The sequence below is a fragment of the Enhydra lutris genome, unplaced genomic scaffold, assembly GCF_002288905.1.
Source record: "Enhydra lutris kenyoni isolate GAN:26980312 unplaced genomic scaffold, ASM228890v2 scaffoldscaffold56, whole genome shotgun sequence".
NCBI lineage: Eukaryota > Metazoa > Chordata > Mammalia > Carnivora > Mustelidae > Enhydra > Enhydra lutris.
In genome coordinates this window covers 9,839,780-9,858,528 of record NW_019154140.1, presented here as the reverse complement: position 1 = coordinate 9,858,528, position 18,749 = coordinate 9,839,780, and the positions used below count along the sequence as shown (strand labels likewise).

Genomic DNA, 18,749 nt, shown 5'->3' with positions numbered 1-18,749 from the left:
GTCCCTCTCTTTGGCAAGGACTGTGCAGCGCAGCACACGTGCCCCTCTCAGGGCAAGCCCAGCGGACAGCCCACTCCTCCTCCCAACTGTCTTCATGACTCCTCTTCACTCTTCGTCCACGTTCTGAAACTGATGCGCATTGGCTCGGCCCCTTGGTTCAGGCTCAAAAAATACCACAGGTGTGAACAGTTTACACAGACTTTATTTGTCCCCCTTGAGCACAGGAAGGTCTGGGCAGGCAGAGGCACCGCAGTCACCTCCCCTGGTTCGCAGACGCGGACCGTGAGACTCGGTGGCAAGGGAGAAGGTCCTGTTCCTACCACAGATTGCTATGGGATTCTCACAACACGTTTGTTTTCGGTTCTATTTACACCGTGAAGTGTGGAGAGGGTACATTTCTTACACTAAAAATATATATTTTGGAATCTCTAAAACAAAAATATCTCTATCTCTACATGAGACCTACTAGAAAGAAGAACATAGAAAACCAGGGAAATGTACCAGCACCTCAAGCTGCCCCCTTCTGTGGGAAGGTGCTCTGCTCTCCACCTGACGCCTTTAGCTTCGGGCAGCCATAGCTCACCAATCACACAGACAGACACAGATCCACGTGAGGGAGGCTTATCATCTTGGAGGAGTGAATATGGGAGGAAGGAGTAGGGAGGAGGGTTTTGGCCTCTTTTGCAAAAGGAGTAATTGCACATTCAGTTTGGTACTTCTGTCTCCTACATTGTTGCGTGTGTGAGAACCTGCCCGCTGGCGTCAGTCGTGAACCTGCTAAGAGAAGCCCAAGATCTGCTGATGTCTGTGGGGCGTGGAAGAGTGCCCCGAGGAGGGGGGGGGGTCTGTCTCTCTCAGAAAATGTCAATGCTATCAGCTAGAAGAAAAAGTTCTGTGTTCTCCAATGCTGAAAGTGGGTTAGGCTTAAGAAAAATGCTATCTTTTCTTTTCAGAAGATCAGAAACCATTCCATTCCCTATGAGCAGAATGTCCTAAAGGAATTATGCCTGTGGATGAATCATTCTGCTTTCTGACTTTTCCTGTTGAAGAGATCCACATAACGCTCCTTTTCCTTTCTCATGCTTCACGTGGGGATATGGACCCTTCACACCTCTTTCGGTTACGAAAATTAGCCTCCTTTCCAGTAAAGAAGTGTTAACTGAGTCAACTGCCCATTCTCTACAATTAAGGTACGAGAACAAGGGCACCAAATCAAAAGAATCAAAAAGAACAGGTTTGATAGAAAAAGCACTTTGATTTGCTTTTGGGGTCTCTTTTCCTGTTGACCCTGAAATATGGATGAGCTTGGGACTTGAGAATCCTTAGTCCCTCACACCAAGTCAGGAATAATCACCAAAAAGTCCCCTTCCCAAGGAGCCCCAGAACCGTCCAGCCTCCTCACCCCTCTCACACCCCTGACTGGTGGTGATTTTGAGGAGACCTGATCAAGAACAGTCAGTTCTCCAAGGAGAACGTGAAAGGCCAGGCAGAAAGGAGAAGAAAGACTGCCGGAGGAAGCTGAGTCAGTAAAAGGGGCGGAACTTGGAGGAGGTCTCATTTGGCCGGTCGGGGCCCGCAGGAAGGATTTTTACGTCATGCAGGTCTGACAGCTGCAGCCCAAAGAAAGTCAGGAAGGCTGAGAACATTCAATGCAGCGTTCCTGAATGTCCTGCCAGGATGTGGCTTGGAAACCTGAGAAGTCTGAAGAAAATGCAGTGACAAACAGAAAGATTGCTTTAAAGTCCTGGGAGGAGGTGCAAATACTGTTGCAGAAAAAGACATTTAGAGAAGCTGATACAGTAGCAGAGAGAACAGAGCGGATGGGACTTCTGATGCCAGTTAAAAGGAAAGCGGGAGCCCAGGGGTCACACCTTCTCCTATGCCTCAGGAAAACGTAGAGACTCAGGACATGGACAGTGAAGTCGATAGAGAAGATGCAGGGAGAACTGCTGATTCCTCCACTAAGAGGGAAGTCTAGAGATATGAGTAAGTCGAAAATTAAGTAAAAGTGGGAAATATCTTCTTTGGATGACCAGAAAGCACAGATTCCTAAAATCAGAGACCTCTTGAAAGTCACAGTTGTCATAGCCTAAGATGTCAGTCCCGCCTGAGACTTTTGAGCATTTACCAGATTTTTATCAAACATTTATGACTAGTTTAAAAGCCAGTTGCATCCCAAACAAAGAGAAAGAGCAACTATTCATGTCATCTTTTGGAATAAATGGTTCCTTACTTCTCTATTCCAAAGGCAAATTTCTATCACTAAGGAGGTGCAGACAGGAGCCGTACACATAAAGACCAGATCTCCTGATGATCCCATCATCAGAAGTTGGAAATCACATATCGTCACAAAGGGCTAGTCTGGGTTTTATGCAACTGAACAGATCTGGCAAGTTCATGGTATACCACTGGTCTCCCCCTTCTCTCTGGACCAACTCTTCCCCTCAAAGTCATGAGCTAGAAGTAACCCAACCACCCCACAATGCCCACTCTTACCACTAGAACCAAGTTTTCACCTACTATCACTTTCTTAACCTCCTGGCCTCCTTCCCTTCCTACCTTGACGCAACCAGCCCGTCAGGGCACTGGCCTGCCAACATTCCCGCAATCTCTACCCCTAAGTCAGTTTCCTCTTAACATTGAGTTTAAACACCTTTTCCTATAGACTAATCTGCCTATATTTGTCGTCAAGCTAATCTATCAGAGAACTCTAAGAAACTCTAGTTAGGAGAACGATGGTATTTTTTAATGTCCCCCCAGCTTATGTACACAAAGCTATTTAATAGCAGCAAGGACATCTATGGACACAGTTGCATTTGTCGATGATCATACATGCACACACACACACACACACACACACACTCACAGTTCCCTACCCCAAACACTGCCCAGCTTGCCTCTGCCACCGTGGCCACCAGCCGTGAACGAGGAAGCATTCGGGTAGGGCTGAGAGTTGGTAAAAGAGAAACAAGAAGAGTAGGGGATGGTTTCCACCACTGAGATGCAGCAGAAACGAGGCTCGCTATTGTTTGAGAAAAGACATAATGGCCTTAACAGATTGGCCCGGACTTCCAAAGTAAATAACATTCCTAAGGCTCAGAAACCTGGAGGGTCTGGTTCTGGAAGGTCCAGATGTACACATGTGGTCCAGTGATTGGCTGCACACAGTTAACAAAGACAGGTTTTCTGTTCTCGAGAGGCCTAGCGTATATAAGGCATCAGGAGACACCGATCATTAGGAGATTTTTCTGAGTGATATTGTCACCTAACTTGTTGTATGATAGGCTTTTCTGCGCCACATTCCTCACAGCTGTGCTGAGGCTCAGGGAACAGGAGAAGCGGTCACCAACCTGCCTCCACAAGGGTGGCCAGAAATGATAGGAGGGGCAGGTTGGAGGAGGAAAGCAGGAGTGCTCTCAGGGAACAAGGAAGACGAAGAAAGAGGCAAGCTCAAGGAAGCAGCTGAAGAGAGACAGGGCAAGTCAGCAGGAAAGCTTTTCCCACTGACAGGTTGCCTTTTGATTTTTCTACATTAGGTAGGTAAATGGGTACAATCATTACATTTCGCCCAAAGTGATAAAATGTGAAGCTTTGGCTCGCAGAGATTTTAATGCCCATATAGTTCAAAGATGCATGCCTGTTCCTGTCTGCACCATATAAAGGGAAGCCAAGGCTATCCCTGAAACAGCCTTGTGAGCAGAAATCAGGCAAGCCAGGAACAATACCACAATTTCAAGGGATGTGGTTTTAACGTTTGAAAGCAACATGGCGCCTGCCTGTTTACAGCCGGCATCCGTTCTGAGTGGTTGGCGTCCATCCTGTGCCAGCCATTCAGTAGTCTGACAACCGTCTGCGTATTGAAATAGGCGTGGTTCTGGGGGATGGGGCGATGTTAAAGAAATGCAGGATTCCTTCAATTTCAAAGGACTTCAGAGTAAGACTAGACTACACTGATGTATTTTAAGAGTCGAAGGAATGCAAAATTCCACAAAGTTTTGTCACCAACTCTTCACCTACAAAAGGAGAGCAACCCGTAGGAACATACCACTGCACAAAGATTTTCCAGGATGGAAAACTGATGTGATCGAATTCCCTGGGTACCAACACGCTGACTTGTCACGTTCTGCGCACAAAAGAAAGAAAGACCTAGACGCACTGGAGACCAAACCCTTGATATTCATCACATTAGAGAAGAGAAAAAACTATAAATATAGTTTTCAACTAAATACCAAAATTAATTTCACCACTTACGGTTCTCAGTGTGGCTTTTTACATCTGAGAGCCAAAACACTTGTCAATCAAAAGAAATTCACAATGATGAAGAAACCACCCGGTTGAAGGTGGTTTGGGTCCATTGAGTTGAGGATGGTTTGCTACTAAGGCAGCTAAGGAGATATTACGTAAGCATTTGGATCTCTCCTGGAGTAGAATCAGAATGTATCCTTAAGAGACAGCAGCAAAATATGGATGTTTCCACAACATGTCCAATAAAAACACTTTATCTCCCTTTCTACTCACAAACAACTATTATCAAATCTTTCTCAGATGTCTAGAAAGCAGACACTAGGACAAATCTTCGGGCTAGGAAGCCCTTCCTGGTGTCTAAACCAACTCCTTCTGGAACAACTGAAGCTCATTCTCTTAATCCATCCTCAATGAAACCAAGAGAAGCTGCCTGTCCTCGCTTATCATTACTGATCTTCCCCCGAGCTTTCTCCTGTCTGAGCTGAACAACTCCAGTGTCCCTCATGGACCTGTCATCACCCACCGTTCTTGCCGAGTTATGCAGGCTGCTGCTAGAAAGCGACACAGACATGTCCGGGGCAGAGGCATCTTCTGGCCGTGGTGGTGGGCCCTGCCAATGCCCAGGTCACTGACCCTCCTAGTGGTGGACATCCCCGACAGCCTCTGGGGCTGACCAGCCTCCCCCGGAGGAGGCATCAAACAAAGGCCCAGGACTGCCTCGGAGCCTACAGATTCTACGGGACTGGAGAGCCTTCCCTTTTCTCTCTGCTCTCCTCTGACTCCCCGGCCCCATCCTTCAGGAAGAGGGAGCCCATCGAAGGAATCCTCAGGGGCAGGGTGGATCCATATGGCTCTGCAAGCCAGCAGAGAGTTTCAGAGAAAATGTCTGGAAGATGGGAAGCTGGGTCTTCACGGGTGGCAGTTCTGAAGAGAAAGAGAAAGGAAGAAGAGAAGTACCAGCAAGAGGTGGTCTTCTGCTTCCCCGTTCACATCTGGTGATGGGCTGCTGGTATGGGGATGGCTGGCTGCCCTCCAACGCACAGCACGGGTAACTGAATGCTTCAGCATGGCTTTGACGTGATGGCGGACAGGGCCAGACTTGGTCTTGCTTCTTCTCTGAGAGACTCACCATCTTCTCTGTAACCAGAACTTCCCTGAGGCACCTCACAGCCCAAAGTTTCCTTCCCAGCAAAGACTTTCAGTTGAAGAGACTGAATAAAAGTGTTACAATTAGACAAAAAGGGAACACATGATTCATTCCTGCTTTTAACACAATACTTTGAAGATGTCACCACAATTTGGATCTGGCTATATTTTAAGTTCATTTACAAGTAGACTAGTTCTCGACTAAAAATAACCACGTGCGTTATACATTTCGACAGCTGCCTGGATTTTCCTCTGAAGGAAACAAGATTCTATATTTCACTCACATTCAGCACAGATTTATTTTAACCCATTCGATGAAGAAACAGCCTACCACTACCACCCACTGGTGACTTTTCAAAGTACTTTAGCTCCTCCTCAGAACACTCGTTTGAGTGAGGCAGTCAGTCATTATTATCCCCATTTTAATGCTGAATAAACTGAGTCCCAGAAACAACAGCCTGCCAGTCTATACAAGGAATGAATGACTAGACCAAGTACCCTAATTCCTAGCCTACTGCTTTTTTTTCCTTAACTAGATAAGTTGCCTTTAGTATAGACCTAAGATTTTGCTTTTAGTTTCCTGACTTCTTAAATTAAAGTGGTGTTTGGACTAAATTATTCAAGTAATTTGGGTGCATAGCCTACCTCCATGAAGGCAAAGATGCCTCAAGTCCTTCCATTTTCTTCAGTAACCTGATGAAAATTGATCTATCTATTGGCAAATGATATACAGAATTTCGTTTCTCAAATAAGAAAACTGTGATAATATTTCAAAACCTTTTCTTCGCAATAATTCTCATTATGGAATGAGTTAAATGTCTGTATCAATACTATTGACACTCTCTGTACATTTTAGCCATTTTCCAGTTTGCACAGTTCCAGTAACCAGGGAGATTTTGAAATGGGAACTTTTAATGGTTATTTTTTTTCTTTTCTTTTCTTTTTTTTTCTTTTTTTTTTTTTTGAAAGAGAGAGTACATGCACAAGCTGGGGGACGGGCAGAGGGAGAGGGAGAGAGAGAGAATCCTAAACAGGTTCTCCGGGCTGTGCGGAGCTGACCTCACCACCCTGAGCTCATGACCTGAGCTGAAATCTAGAGTCGGAAGGTTAGCTTTAACCGACTGAGCCACCCAGGCGCCCCTGAAATGGAAACTTTTAGAAAGAGGATTAAGGTGACTAAATAGATAAAGCAAATTTACATTCCCCAGATAATCCCATCCTGACTTTGGGGCTGTGTAAATGGGCAGCTCCAGACAGCACATCTGTTCAAATAGTTAGAAAACCTGTTTTCCTTTTCTTAGGCTTCTAGCAAGTCTCATGGGGTTAGCAACAGTCCCGGAAGTGATATTTTTTAGACAATTCAATTTTGCAACTATGATATATTTCATTGTCAACATGATTGCTATTTTTAAAAGCCAGAAATAAATAAAAATCAGCAATTATAGTCTTCTTTACCTCTTTTCCTTTGTATTGCCAGAGTTCATACTGAGAGCTTTCCAGACCGTGGTTTTCGGCATCTCATCAGATATATTAATCTCAGAGGGGTCACATCTGAAATCAATGCTCAGGACAGTAAATGGAGGACATACAAATATAAGACACATCTCCATCTGTAATGATCACCAGGCCACTGGATGGGAGAGAGTCAGTCTGAGGGACCTCAGCTGACAGCTCTCGGCAGTGCCAGGAGCCAGGTGGTTGGGAGTATAGCGAGGCGAGGTGGCCCATGAGGGGCAGCTGAGGATGGGGCTGGGGTGCCAAGTGTGGGCAGCTCTGCCCCCACAATTGTGCCCCTTCAAAGACCCCTCTGCGGGTGCTGGTGACAGCTTACGGAGCTACCACCTACTGAGTGTTCCCAGGTGCCAGGCTCACCATGTGCTCGCCAGGCTCACCAGGCATGGTGCTCATAAGCATTCTTCTTGTGTTTTCTCACTTACATGGCCAAATGGTTTCCATTTGTAGTTTACAAAGAATGCTTACAATCTATTATCTTGACTACCAAATCAGAGGTTATTCACATCCTCATTTTGAAAGGGCAGAACCCAAGGCTCCCAGAGTTAAGAGACCACCAAGGTCAAACGTCAGTAAGTGGAGAGTCAAGGCCTTGAATCCAGTCCTTGGTTGGTGTCCTAGCATCCCAGAGGACTGGGAAATTTTCTACCAGCCAGACGGTCTCATTTTAAAAGGCCGGAAAAGGAGGCAGCATCCCAGTAGAAAGGGAACATTGCTCCTACTTTGCTGCCAGAGAATTCAAAGTCTGCGGCTACTTCCTTGACAACTTATAGACAGCTTATTAAGGTCCAAAGATTCCATTTCTTGGGGTCGGTCACACACAAAAAGTCAAACTCATAGGAACAGAGGCTGGGGGGTGGGGGAAAAGGGGAGATGTGGATCAAAGGTTACAAACTTGTACTTGTAAGATGAATAAGTTCTTAAGATGTATAGACAGCATGACCACAGCTAACAGTAATATATTGTACACTTTAAGTCTGCTAAGAAAGTAGATCTCAAGTGTTCTCACCACACAAAAAAAGAACAGTAGCTATAGGAGGTAACGAATATGGTATTAGTTTGACTGTAACCATCATCTCACAATGTGTACCTATATTCAAAACATCACTTGTGCACCTTAAGTATATATTTTTATTTGTCAAAATAAATAAGTCTAATTTTTTAAAATACCAAAGATGTCCTTCATTTCCCCCTCAGTATAAACCACTATCGATTCAATGATTCGGCAATAATTATCCAGGATCTAGATGATCCAGACCCCCTCTCTCTTCCTTTTCTCCCCCGTCTCAGCCTCTGGGCTTCTTTCAGCTTATGTGTACTTCTTCCACAGTGGAAACAAAACACTGGGACCGAAGCCACAAATGGACCAATTCAGCATCCTGTGATCTGTGGTGAGCAGTAACTTTGCTGGAGGTGACCATGATCAGTGGCAGAAGTAAGGAATTTGGGGAACCCAAGTTCAGTTCTCCCTTGGCTCCTAGGACCCCAGATGCCATGAATCAAACTGGAGGGGCTGCCTCGTCCCTTCCCCAAAGTCTGGCCCAAGCATGTGAATTCCATGCCCCCAAGCTGAAGACCCTCTGGAAACAAAAAACAAAGGCCATATCCTAGTCATCTCTGGAAAATGGCAGAGAAAGGAGAGGGAGCGCTGACCTGAAGAATACAAAGACGAGGGCCTGACTCTTAAACTTCCTACTTAGCAGCGTTGTGACCTTGGGCAAATTACCTAAAATCCTCCAAGCCTCACTTTCCTCATTGTACAAACATGGATAATGAGACTTATATCAGAGAGTTATTGTAAACATTAAAGGAGACTACTTAAATCAAGCTTCTGACACCTTCCTAGCACGGAGAAGGCGCTCAGTACATAGGCTGCCTTACCTCCGTTCTTGTGATTCCTGGCACCTGGTGCGGTGCCTGGCTCATAGCAGGTGCTCAGGAAACCATGGGAGGTAAAGGTATTTTCCCAGATTGGAGCCGGAAGGCTGAATGTTAGCTCTTCATGCCAGCAGCTGTGTTTGTGACCACCCCCCACCATAACGCCACATGTTTACAGAATAACCGAAACAGTAATCTTCCTGGTGTGCAGGGAGTTTTTTTACCTGAAGCTGCTGTTCTTTCCAGGACTACTTAGTAACTTCCTGCTCTCCAAGGGGAACTTGTCTCCCCCCATTTCTAACATTTTCTCAGCCTCCTGCAAGAGAAGAAGACATTATTCTATCTTAGACCATGTAAAACTGTGAGTCTACACCACCCATATTTCTCTCCCCACAATTTCTACCTAATTCCTCTCATGTTTATTTTGAAAGAGTGCACTTATGTTCTTGCATAGATTTGGCTCATCGCCAAAAAAGACAACCAGATCTTTGTATCTACGGGATAGTATTTTTTTTTTTTAAAGAAAGAAAATGAATCTGAACAAACCTCTAGAGCCAACTACCAATTTACTAGAAATATAGAGGACAGAAGAACATGTTGTTAAGTGACACCAAGGGACACAGTAAAATCTAAATGGTGGAAAATCCTACAGGTCACAGACTTAGTTTCTTCAACAAAAAGAAAAAAAAAAAAGATACAAAGGGAACCCTGAAGAGATTTAAGAAACATATCAACCAGGGTGCCTGGGTGACTCAGTGGGTTAAAGCCTCTGCCTTCAGATCAGGTCATGATCCCAGGATCCTGGGATCAAGCCCTGCATCAGGCTGTCTCCTGAGCAGAGAGCCTGCTTCCTCCTTTCTCTCTCTGCCTGCCTCTCTGCCTACTTGTGATCTGTCTATCAAATAAACAAATAAAAAATCTTAAAAAAAAAGAAAAGAAACATATCAACCATTGTAATATATAGGTCTTACTTGGATCCTGATTCAAACAAACAGATTGTTTAAAAAAAATAATAATAATAAGGCAATCAAGGAAATAAGAATACTGACTATTCTTTCTACATTTGGATATGTTTGAATATTTCATAACAAAATGTTTTTTAAAAAGAAAATCCTCTCAAGTTAAAGAAAACAATTACAGAGAAAAAGAGTATGTACAAAGATGTTTAAAGTAGTATATTAGTAATAAATCCTAAAACTATAAATTTTAAAAAAGGAAGAAAGTTTAAATTAATTATGAGAAAATACTATAGAATATTATGCAGTCATTAAAACAATAAATGTGATTTTTTATTATATAGACACATAGAAATACAAAAGTGTCTTATGAAATCAAGTTGAGGGGGGAAATCAGAAAAAAAATACCTGCCCCTCAAATAAACAATCACTACACTTGTACAAAAACTATGTTAGGGACTTAAAGAGAACATAAAGTAATGAACATAAATATTGGATGCTGATATGAAATTTTGGGGTGAAGTCTTCATTATTTTTCTTTCATTTAGACTTCAAAATAACTTTATAAAGTAAAACATGTATTCACAAATACATGTTTACTTGAGAAATTCTGGAAAATAAGGAGTATGTTTACCACCCATCCCCAAATTAACATCCAAAATAGATGCTTTGATTCACCCCCCCTGCAAAACTGCTTACTGAACAGCACAACTACTCATCCAGTTGTTCACTCCAAAAATCTAAGACTCATCCTTGATTCCTCTCTTTCACCCACGCCCACTCTGCATTAGCAAAACCTGTCTGCTTGCTCTTTAGAGGAAGTCTCCGATCCTCTCCCTTAGCCTCAACCTCCTCCACCTCTTGCCTAAACCATCGCCACAGACTGCTGACTAGTCTCTTGCCACCTCTCTCCCTTCCAGGCTCTCTGGCTTTCTCATGTTCTTTAACCACACCAAGCTCATTTCTGCTTCAAAACCTTGGCACTTGCTGTGCCCCAGGCCTGGAATGTTCCTACTCCCCGATAGTCTCATGACTTGCCCTCACTTACTCCAGATTTCGGATGAGATGTCTCCTTCCAGTCATCCCTGGATCACCCTAAATAAAGTAACTCCCTCACTCCTTGTGTCCTTCTTCAAACATATCACTACCTAAAATTTTATATAAATCAGTAAATAAATGTATATATGTATGTATGTATGTATGTACATATGTACAGGCATACCTTGGAGACATTATGGGTTTGGTTCCAGACTATCACAATAAAGCAAGTCAAAAGAATTTTTTGGCTTCCCAGTGCATATCAAAGTTCTGTTTACACTATAGTCTGTTTAGTGTCTAAAAGAACATTAGATTTAAAAACAATGTACATACCTTAATTAAAACATGCCTTATTGCTAGAAAATGCTATCATCTGAGCTTTCAATGAATCATAAACTCTAATCACAAATCACCGTAACAAATAATAATGAAAAAGCTTGAAATATCGCCAGAGTTGCCAAAGGATGACACAGAGACACAAAGAAAGGCAGTGCTGCTGGGAAAATGGTGCTGACAGATTCACTTGACACAGGGTTGCCACAAATCTTCACTTTGTAAAGAACATAATATTTATGAAGTACAATAAAGGGAAGCACAATCAAATGAGGTATGCTTCTGTGTGCATTCACACACATGCACATATGTATATATGATTTTTAAATTTTGTTTATATTTGGACACATGAAAACTTTACATTTTATGTAGTGATTTCTATCAATCTTCTATTTAAAGTTTTCCTCCAATGCTTTTGTGCTTATAATTGTTAAAACTCATTTAATAATAGAAAAAAGACACATGTGACAGACTTAGAAGCCCAGAAATATGCCCAAGCATATATGGTTAACTAATATTTGACAAGGAAGCCAAGAATATTCAGTGGAGAAAGGATAGTCTCGTCAATAAATGTCGCTGGGAAAACTGGATATTCGCGAGCAAAAGAATGAAACCAGAACTCCATCTGACACCATTCACAAAAATCACCTCGAAATGTTATTAGACGTGAATGTAAAACCTGAAACACTGAAACTCTTAGAAGAAAATATAGGGAAAAAGTCCTTTGACATTGTTCTTGGCGATGATTTTGTGGATATGACACCAAAACCACAAGGAACAAAAGCAAAAATAAACAAGTGGGATGGTATCAAACTAAAAAGCTTCTGCACAGCAAAAGAAATGAGCAACAAAACGAAAAGGGAAACTATGGAATGGGAGGAAATATCTGTAAGCCACATCTCTGGTAAGTAGTTAATATCCAAAATATATAAGGGATCCATATAACTCAACAGCAATCACCATCATCATCCAATTTTAAAACAGCCATTTTTCCAAAGAAGATATACAAATGGCTGGAAGGTACATGAAAAGGTGTTCAACATCACTAATAATTAGTGAAATTTAAATCAAAACCACAATGAGATAACATCCCACACCTATCAGAGTGGCTATTACCAAAAAGAGAAGAGGTAAGTACTGGCAAGATTGCAGAGAAAAGGGGAACCCTGTTGTACTCTTGGTGGGAATGCAAATTGGTGCAGCCACTCTGGAAAACAACATGGAGGCCTCAAAAAGTTAAAAAACAGAACTACCGTATGATCCAGCCATTGTACTATATGGGCATATATCCAAAGGAAAGTGAAATTACCATCTCAAAGAGCTCTCCACACCCCCGTGCTCACTGCAGCATTAGTTACCATAGCCAAGACATGGAAACAACCTAAGAGTCCATCAGGTGATGAATGGACAAAGAAAAGGTAATATATATTGTGTTTATATATACACAATTGAATTGAATTGAATTGAATACCATGTGGCCATAAAAAGGAAGGAAACCTTGCCATTTGCAACAACATGAATGAAACTTGAAGACATTAAGCTAAGAGAAATAAGTCAGACAGAGAAAGATAAATACTATATGATCTCACTTATTTGTGGAACCTAAGAAACATCTGAAGTTCTAGAATCGAGAGAACAGATTGGTTGTTGCTGGGGGTGGAGGAAATGGGTGAAGGTGGTCAAAGGATACAAACTTACAGTTATAAGATAAATAAATTCTGGGGACATAACGTTCAGCATGATGACTATAGTTAACAATGCTGTACTGTGTATTTGAAAGTTGCTGAGAGAGTAATTTCTAAAACTCTCATCACAAAAAAAAATGAGACTATGTGAGGTGATGAATGTGTTAACGAACCTTATTGTGATCACTTCACAATATATACATATAGCGAATCATTATGTCATACACAGTGTTATATAGGTCAATTATATCTCAACAGAGCTGGGAAAAAATAATACAAGATTTTTAAAAATTCAAGATATTAAGGAAAAATGTCATTTAAAATATATTTCAAAGGATACTATTTCAGGCACTAACTGTATTTGGAAACACTTTCTGGCTCATTCATTTCTTGGTCTGATATTTTCATTTTGTTACACATCCATTCTTGGCACGCATAGACCATTGATTGAGCGTCCATTGTGCGGACAGCAGATGCTAAGTGATGAGGGAAATGAGGAAGGACAGAAAGTCCTGTGCAAGTTATCTTTGCATGGTGCCAACCTCGACACCATCTGCAATTAGGTACATAACAAATGATAGGTTTTGTATGGTTGTCAAATTAGGCCTTTTGGGAGAACACGAACCATGAGATCTGATAATAAGAGCAGACTCTATGTTCATATTCTAAGTAGGCTGTAGACAAACAAAGGGAAAAAAACCTGATTATTGGGACCAAAAATAAAGGACAGATAGGGACAAGAATCCTTCATCCATTCTCAGCTAAGAACACCTTTGGAGTAATCTTCCCAACTCCTGAATACAACCCTTGGGATTCCTGACATGCTGACTTCTCCTGTGGCCCTTCCTATGTTCTGTAACTTGAGGCTGCCCGAAGTGTACAGTTGGTGCAAGAACCATGACCTCTTCCTCCTTGGCCTTCTTTTTGGCATCATCCAACTTCTTCTTTTTACTTTCAGGCATGAGATCATCTAACCAGCTCAGCTCTCGTTTAGAGAAACAGAGATCCATGACTTTCCTGACAAAGACCAACGCCAATACCTGAAGAAAAATAAAGAAAGGGAATTAAAGGAGTTATTTCCTTCCTAGAGTTAAACACTAGGACATTTCAAGGAAAAGCAAATGCATAGTAATCATAATAGTCGCCTAGTATGGAGTGCCTTCTCTGTATCAGATACTAAGGAGAGGGCTTTCTGTATAGCATTTTATGTAACAATCGTCATAACAGCCCTACAACTTGGAGAGCAACCGATTTAATTCCTTCATTGAAAAGAGACACCGCTCATCCTCAGAAGGCTCAGAGTTGCCTTTCCCTGTGGTGGGACCAGCAGGAAGGGCTGCAGGGCAGTCCTAGGGGAGAGAGCTTTTGCCAGAGCCCAGCTATGGCAAGACCAGGCACGCCCAGGCCAAGCACACCTCACCATGGCAGGAAGGACTTTGAAGGACCATCAGAATTCCCCCTGATCCTTCGCCTTTACATTTCCCCACAAAATCCTTGCTATATGCCTGCATCCTGAATCCCTAGTGTTTTGTGGTTCTGCCCCCTGGACTGGCCTGACACTCTTTTTGTATTTGACGAAACTGAGCCCCAGGGAGAGAAAGTAACTTGCCTAAAATCTGACAGCTAATTTCCTCATCTGTACATAGGAGGATACCTCAGCTGCTGCTCCACTTTTTTCCCCATAAAAGGCCATTTTTGCCAAAGGGGAATTAATAATAACCCAGAATGACCAGCTTGGAGTGACTGGTATTCAGCGGCTACGTCTGGTGGCTGGACAGCAATGAGGCAAATCAGGCTTATGTTCAACCACGTTTCTCCCTCATGTCCACAACTACTCTCTCAATAAATCCAAAATAATAGTGTCCCTTCCAAGGGGTTGTCAGGCATTTGCTGTTAATTTAACCTAACAGTCAACCCCTGAATATAACACCCAAATGCAGAAATCTACATGAACTCTGACAAAACTGAGAGATCTATCAGGAGGTACATGTGTAAGAGAGGAGGGGAGAAGAGCCCCGCCCACCCCCGTTTTCCTCACCCTTGAATATTCTCCCAAAAAGTCCTGAAATAAGCACCAGACATTATCCTCACTGCCTTTTCTCCCTAGAGGCCCACCCTTTGGGTCACTTTCAAACAGCCCATGGAATGTTCCGCAGCCTCGTGACCCAGGGTAAGCCAGAGAGGAGAAGGTAACAGGAGAAGATGAGATTGGGAGGATGTCCAGTGGCAAGAATTTCATCCTCGCCCTAGTGGCAGGCAGCAGCTCGTCATCTGCGGTACCACACACAGCTGAGCTTCCCTAGTCCCTTTTTCAAAGTCTCTGCTTCAGTTCAAGAGTAGGTGAGGATGTCCCAGTCACTTCTCAGTGCTGGGCCAACTTTGTCCCCTCTCCCAGTGGCTGAAAACAGTGCCTTTCCACCACTCCAAGCACTTCTGATCGCAATGAATTCTAAACCAGATCTCTGTTGCTCTGAAGTAACATGCAAATTATTGTGAACATGAAGAATGTTCTCTGTGTCAGAGTCATGAGACACAGAGAAAAGAAAGGAAGTTAGGAAGGGAGGGAGGGAGGGGAGGAGGGAGACAGACCGATAGACTTGAAAGTAAAGAAGCTAAGCCACCTCACACGTGCACCCACACCTCAAGGTCCACAAATAACGCTGCTCCTGCAAAAGCCGACCAGAAGACTCGCCGCTGATAAGGGGTTAATATCCAGAATGATAGAGAACTCCTGAAACTCAACACCAACAACCAAAAACAAACAATCTGATTAAAAAATGGGCAAGGGCTTGAACAGACAGGTCTTAAGATATACAGTCAATAAGCACATGAAAACGGGCTCAAGCTCACTAGTCATTAGGGAGATGCAAATCGAAACCACAAGCTTCACAAGCTTTAGGATAGCTGATCGCCAGAACACAACAAACAAAACTAAAAGGCCCAAAGCAGAAAATAAGTTTTGCCAAAGATGTGGACCAATTGGAAACCCATGTACTTATAAAATCACGCAGCCGTTCCTCAAAAAATTAAAAATGGAATCACCATATGATCCAGCAATCCACTTTTAGGTATACACCGCAAAGAACTGAAAGTGGAACACATTTATTTGTACAATTCATGTTTATGACAGCATTATTCACAATAGCCAAAAAGTGGGAGCAATCCAAGTGTGTACGAGCGAATGTACAGATAACCAAAAGGTGGTACGTGTGTGTATATATATATATATATACATATATATATATATATATACATAAAAACACACACACAGGAATGTTATTCAGTCTTTCATAAGGACATTCTGACACATGTTACAACATAGATGAGCCTCCTGGAGACATTATGCTAATAAGTAAAATAAGCCAGATACAAAAACACAAATACTTCATGGTTCCACTCTCATGAGGCACCTGGAGTAGTCAAATTCATGGAGACCAAAATAGAATAGTGGTTGCCAGGGCCTAGGGGAGGGGCAGTAGGGAGTCCTTGTTTAATGGGTACAGAGTTTCAGTTTTGCAAGGTAAAATAGTTCTGGAAATGTATGGTAGCAAGAGTTGTACCACAACACAAAGTGTACCCTTACAAAGTGGTTAAGATGATAAACTTTCTGTTATGTACATTTCATTGCACTTTTTAAAAATAAACCATAATGCTGGAAACTCACCATCATCGGAAAGACAATGGCAGCTGGAGATGCCTTGATGACCCAGAGCAGGACGAGGCAGGTGAGCTGGATGAGGGTGAAGAGGTGTACCTTGCGCAGGGGCACATGCCGAAGGTAGATGAAGTCCGGCTGGTGCTTTGCAGGCATCCCAAAGAGCTTCAGACGGTCAAAGAACTGGAAGGAGGGAACTGGCATTTATTTTCAGGAGGTTTCTCTGGGTCAGAAGCCTTGTGAGGCCCATTCATGTCTCTTACATCTCCTGCTCTGATGAGCAGGCAGTAAGTTACCTACTGTCTCCACTGGACAAAAACGGAAATTGAGTCTCAGAGAAACACAGGTAATTTCCCTAAGGTTGTTATATGACAGAGGCAACATTTAAATCCATCTTTCTTTTCTTTTCTTTTCTTTTTTTTAAAGATTTGTTTCTTTATTTGAGGGAGAGAGACAGAGAGAGTGAGCACAAGCAGGGGGAGCAACAGGCAGAGGGAAAAAGAGAAGCAGGTTCCCCACTGAGCAGGGAGTCCGTTGTGGGGCTGGATCCCAGGACCCCAGGATCATGACCTGAGCTGAAAACAGCCACTTAACTGATTGAGCCACCCAGGTGCCCCTCTTTTCTTTTCTTTTTTTTAAAGATTTTTTTTAAAGTAATCTCTGTATCCAACACGGTGCTCGAATTCATAACCCCAAGATCAAGAGTCACATGTTCTATCCACTGAGCCAGCCAGGGGCCCCTAAATCCATCTTTTCTAATTCTAGGTTCAAATTTCTTTCTTCTCTCTCACACTAGCTCCTGAGAGATCTTTCTCAGGGATTGTTGAGAACAAAATAAGCCAGTTCCACCTTTCTGCTTATTATCAAAACCTTATCTCTTACTTGTTCTTTGAAGAGTTTGGTGCTTTTCATTGATTATTTATAGTAAAAAGATAAAACTTCATGACATTCTGGATATAGAACATATGACCATCCTTACATTATAAAAAGGAAAACAGGGGCTTCTGGGTGGCTCCGTCAGTTAAGTGTCTGCTTTAGGCTCAGGTCATGATCCCAGGGTCCTGGGATCAAACCCCCAAGTCAGGATTCCTGCTCAGCAGGAAGTCTGCTTCTCCCTGTCCCTCTGCCTCTCCCCGCCTGCTTGTGCTTTCTCTCTCTCATTCCCTCTCTCTCTGAAACAAATAAAATATTAATTAACTAATTAATTAAAAATAAATAAAAAGGAAACCAGAATCCCAGAGGGATTCAATACCTGCCCAAGGTCACATTAAAACTCAGTGGGTAAGAGTGACCCCTGGATATTCATCTGGAGTGCCCACATGGACTGTGGCACGCTCCTGATTTTCTATGTTCAAAGGATTCAGAGGAATGAGTTGACAGATGGGCAAAGGCAGAGCACAACAGGAAGTAGTACCCGCCGACCTGGAGCAGCCCGCACTACAGCCAGTGTCGTCTGCCTCGCTCACACCGTAGCCTGGCGCGATAGCTAGTGTGATCCATGCGTGGAAGCCTGCTGTCTGCTACATAGCTAATGAAGGACTGGTACCATGACATCAAGCCAGGCCATCCCAAAAGTCTCTGTCCTCTCATGCCAGCTTGACTGTCCAAATGACTTGCCCAGTGCCCAAAGAAACATGAGCAGACAGTAGGTGACCTACTGTCTCTACTGGACAAAAATGGAAACTGAGTCTCAGAGAAATAACAGGTAATTTCCCTAAGGTTGGTATGTGACAGAGGCAACATTTAAATCCAACATTTAAATCCTCAAATAGCTTTAATCGGCAAGCCTAGGAAAGGGGTTCCCACGAGAACGGGTTCATGCACCCTTGGGGGATCCCTCCCTCTCTGGTCAGGATGGATGAGCTCGTGGTGCAAAGTCATTGCCCAGGCCGAAGCGTGCAATACCTGAATTCCTTGTAGGGAGGAAACTCCCATGTAGAGGAAAACTCCATAGAGTACTGGCATCGGGATAAACTGAGGACAAAAGGACAGAAAGACCGGAAATTAAATTAGCTATCATAAACTTGTAAATCTCCAAGAAGGAAACCGAGTCCCCCAACCACGGCATAAACACCTCATTAGCTCCTGCTGCCTCTGGCATGATTTAGAAGGAGAAGCAAAATCAGAAGCTGACAATGATCAAATATCCTTTCATTCTGAGATGAAATGAGTACACGTAAGAGTAATCTGGTCCTCGTTAAATCACAGGCCTCACATTTTACCCTTGTCTGGCTCTTCCTCCTCCATGGGGATGGGCAGACACACACACACACACACACACACACACACACACACATCTTT

General features: G+C 43.0%; 1 protein-coding gene across 1 annotated transcript in view; it reads right to left on the bottom strand.

The window, feature by feature from the left end:
* Positions 1-238: 238 nt before the first annotated feature.
* Positions 239-18,749, bottom strand: part of LOC111157846 (solute carrier family 4 member 8) — a 52,199-nt gene continuing 33,688 nt past the window's right edge. The window contains exons 18-23 of the mRNA XM_022519534.1: positions 18,354-18,422; positions 16,458-16,631; positions 13,696-13,833; positions 9,006-9,097; positions 6,847-6,942; positions 239-5,456 (exon numbers count right to left, since the gene is read on the bottom strand). Of these exons, the coding sequence (XP_022375242.1) occupies positions 5,444-5,456; positions 6,847-6,942; positions 9,006-9,097; positions 13,696-13,833; positions 16,458-16,631; positions 18,354-18,422 (582 nt within the window). The 3' untranslated portion in view covers positions 239-5,443. The remainder of the gene's footprint in view (positions 5,457-6,846; positions 6,943-9,005; positions 9,098-13,695; positions 13,834-16,457; positions 16,632-18,353; positions 18,423-18,749) is intronic.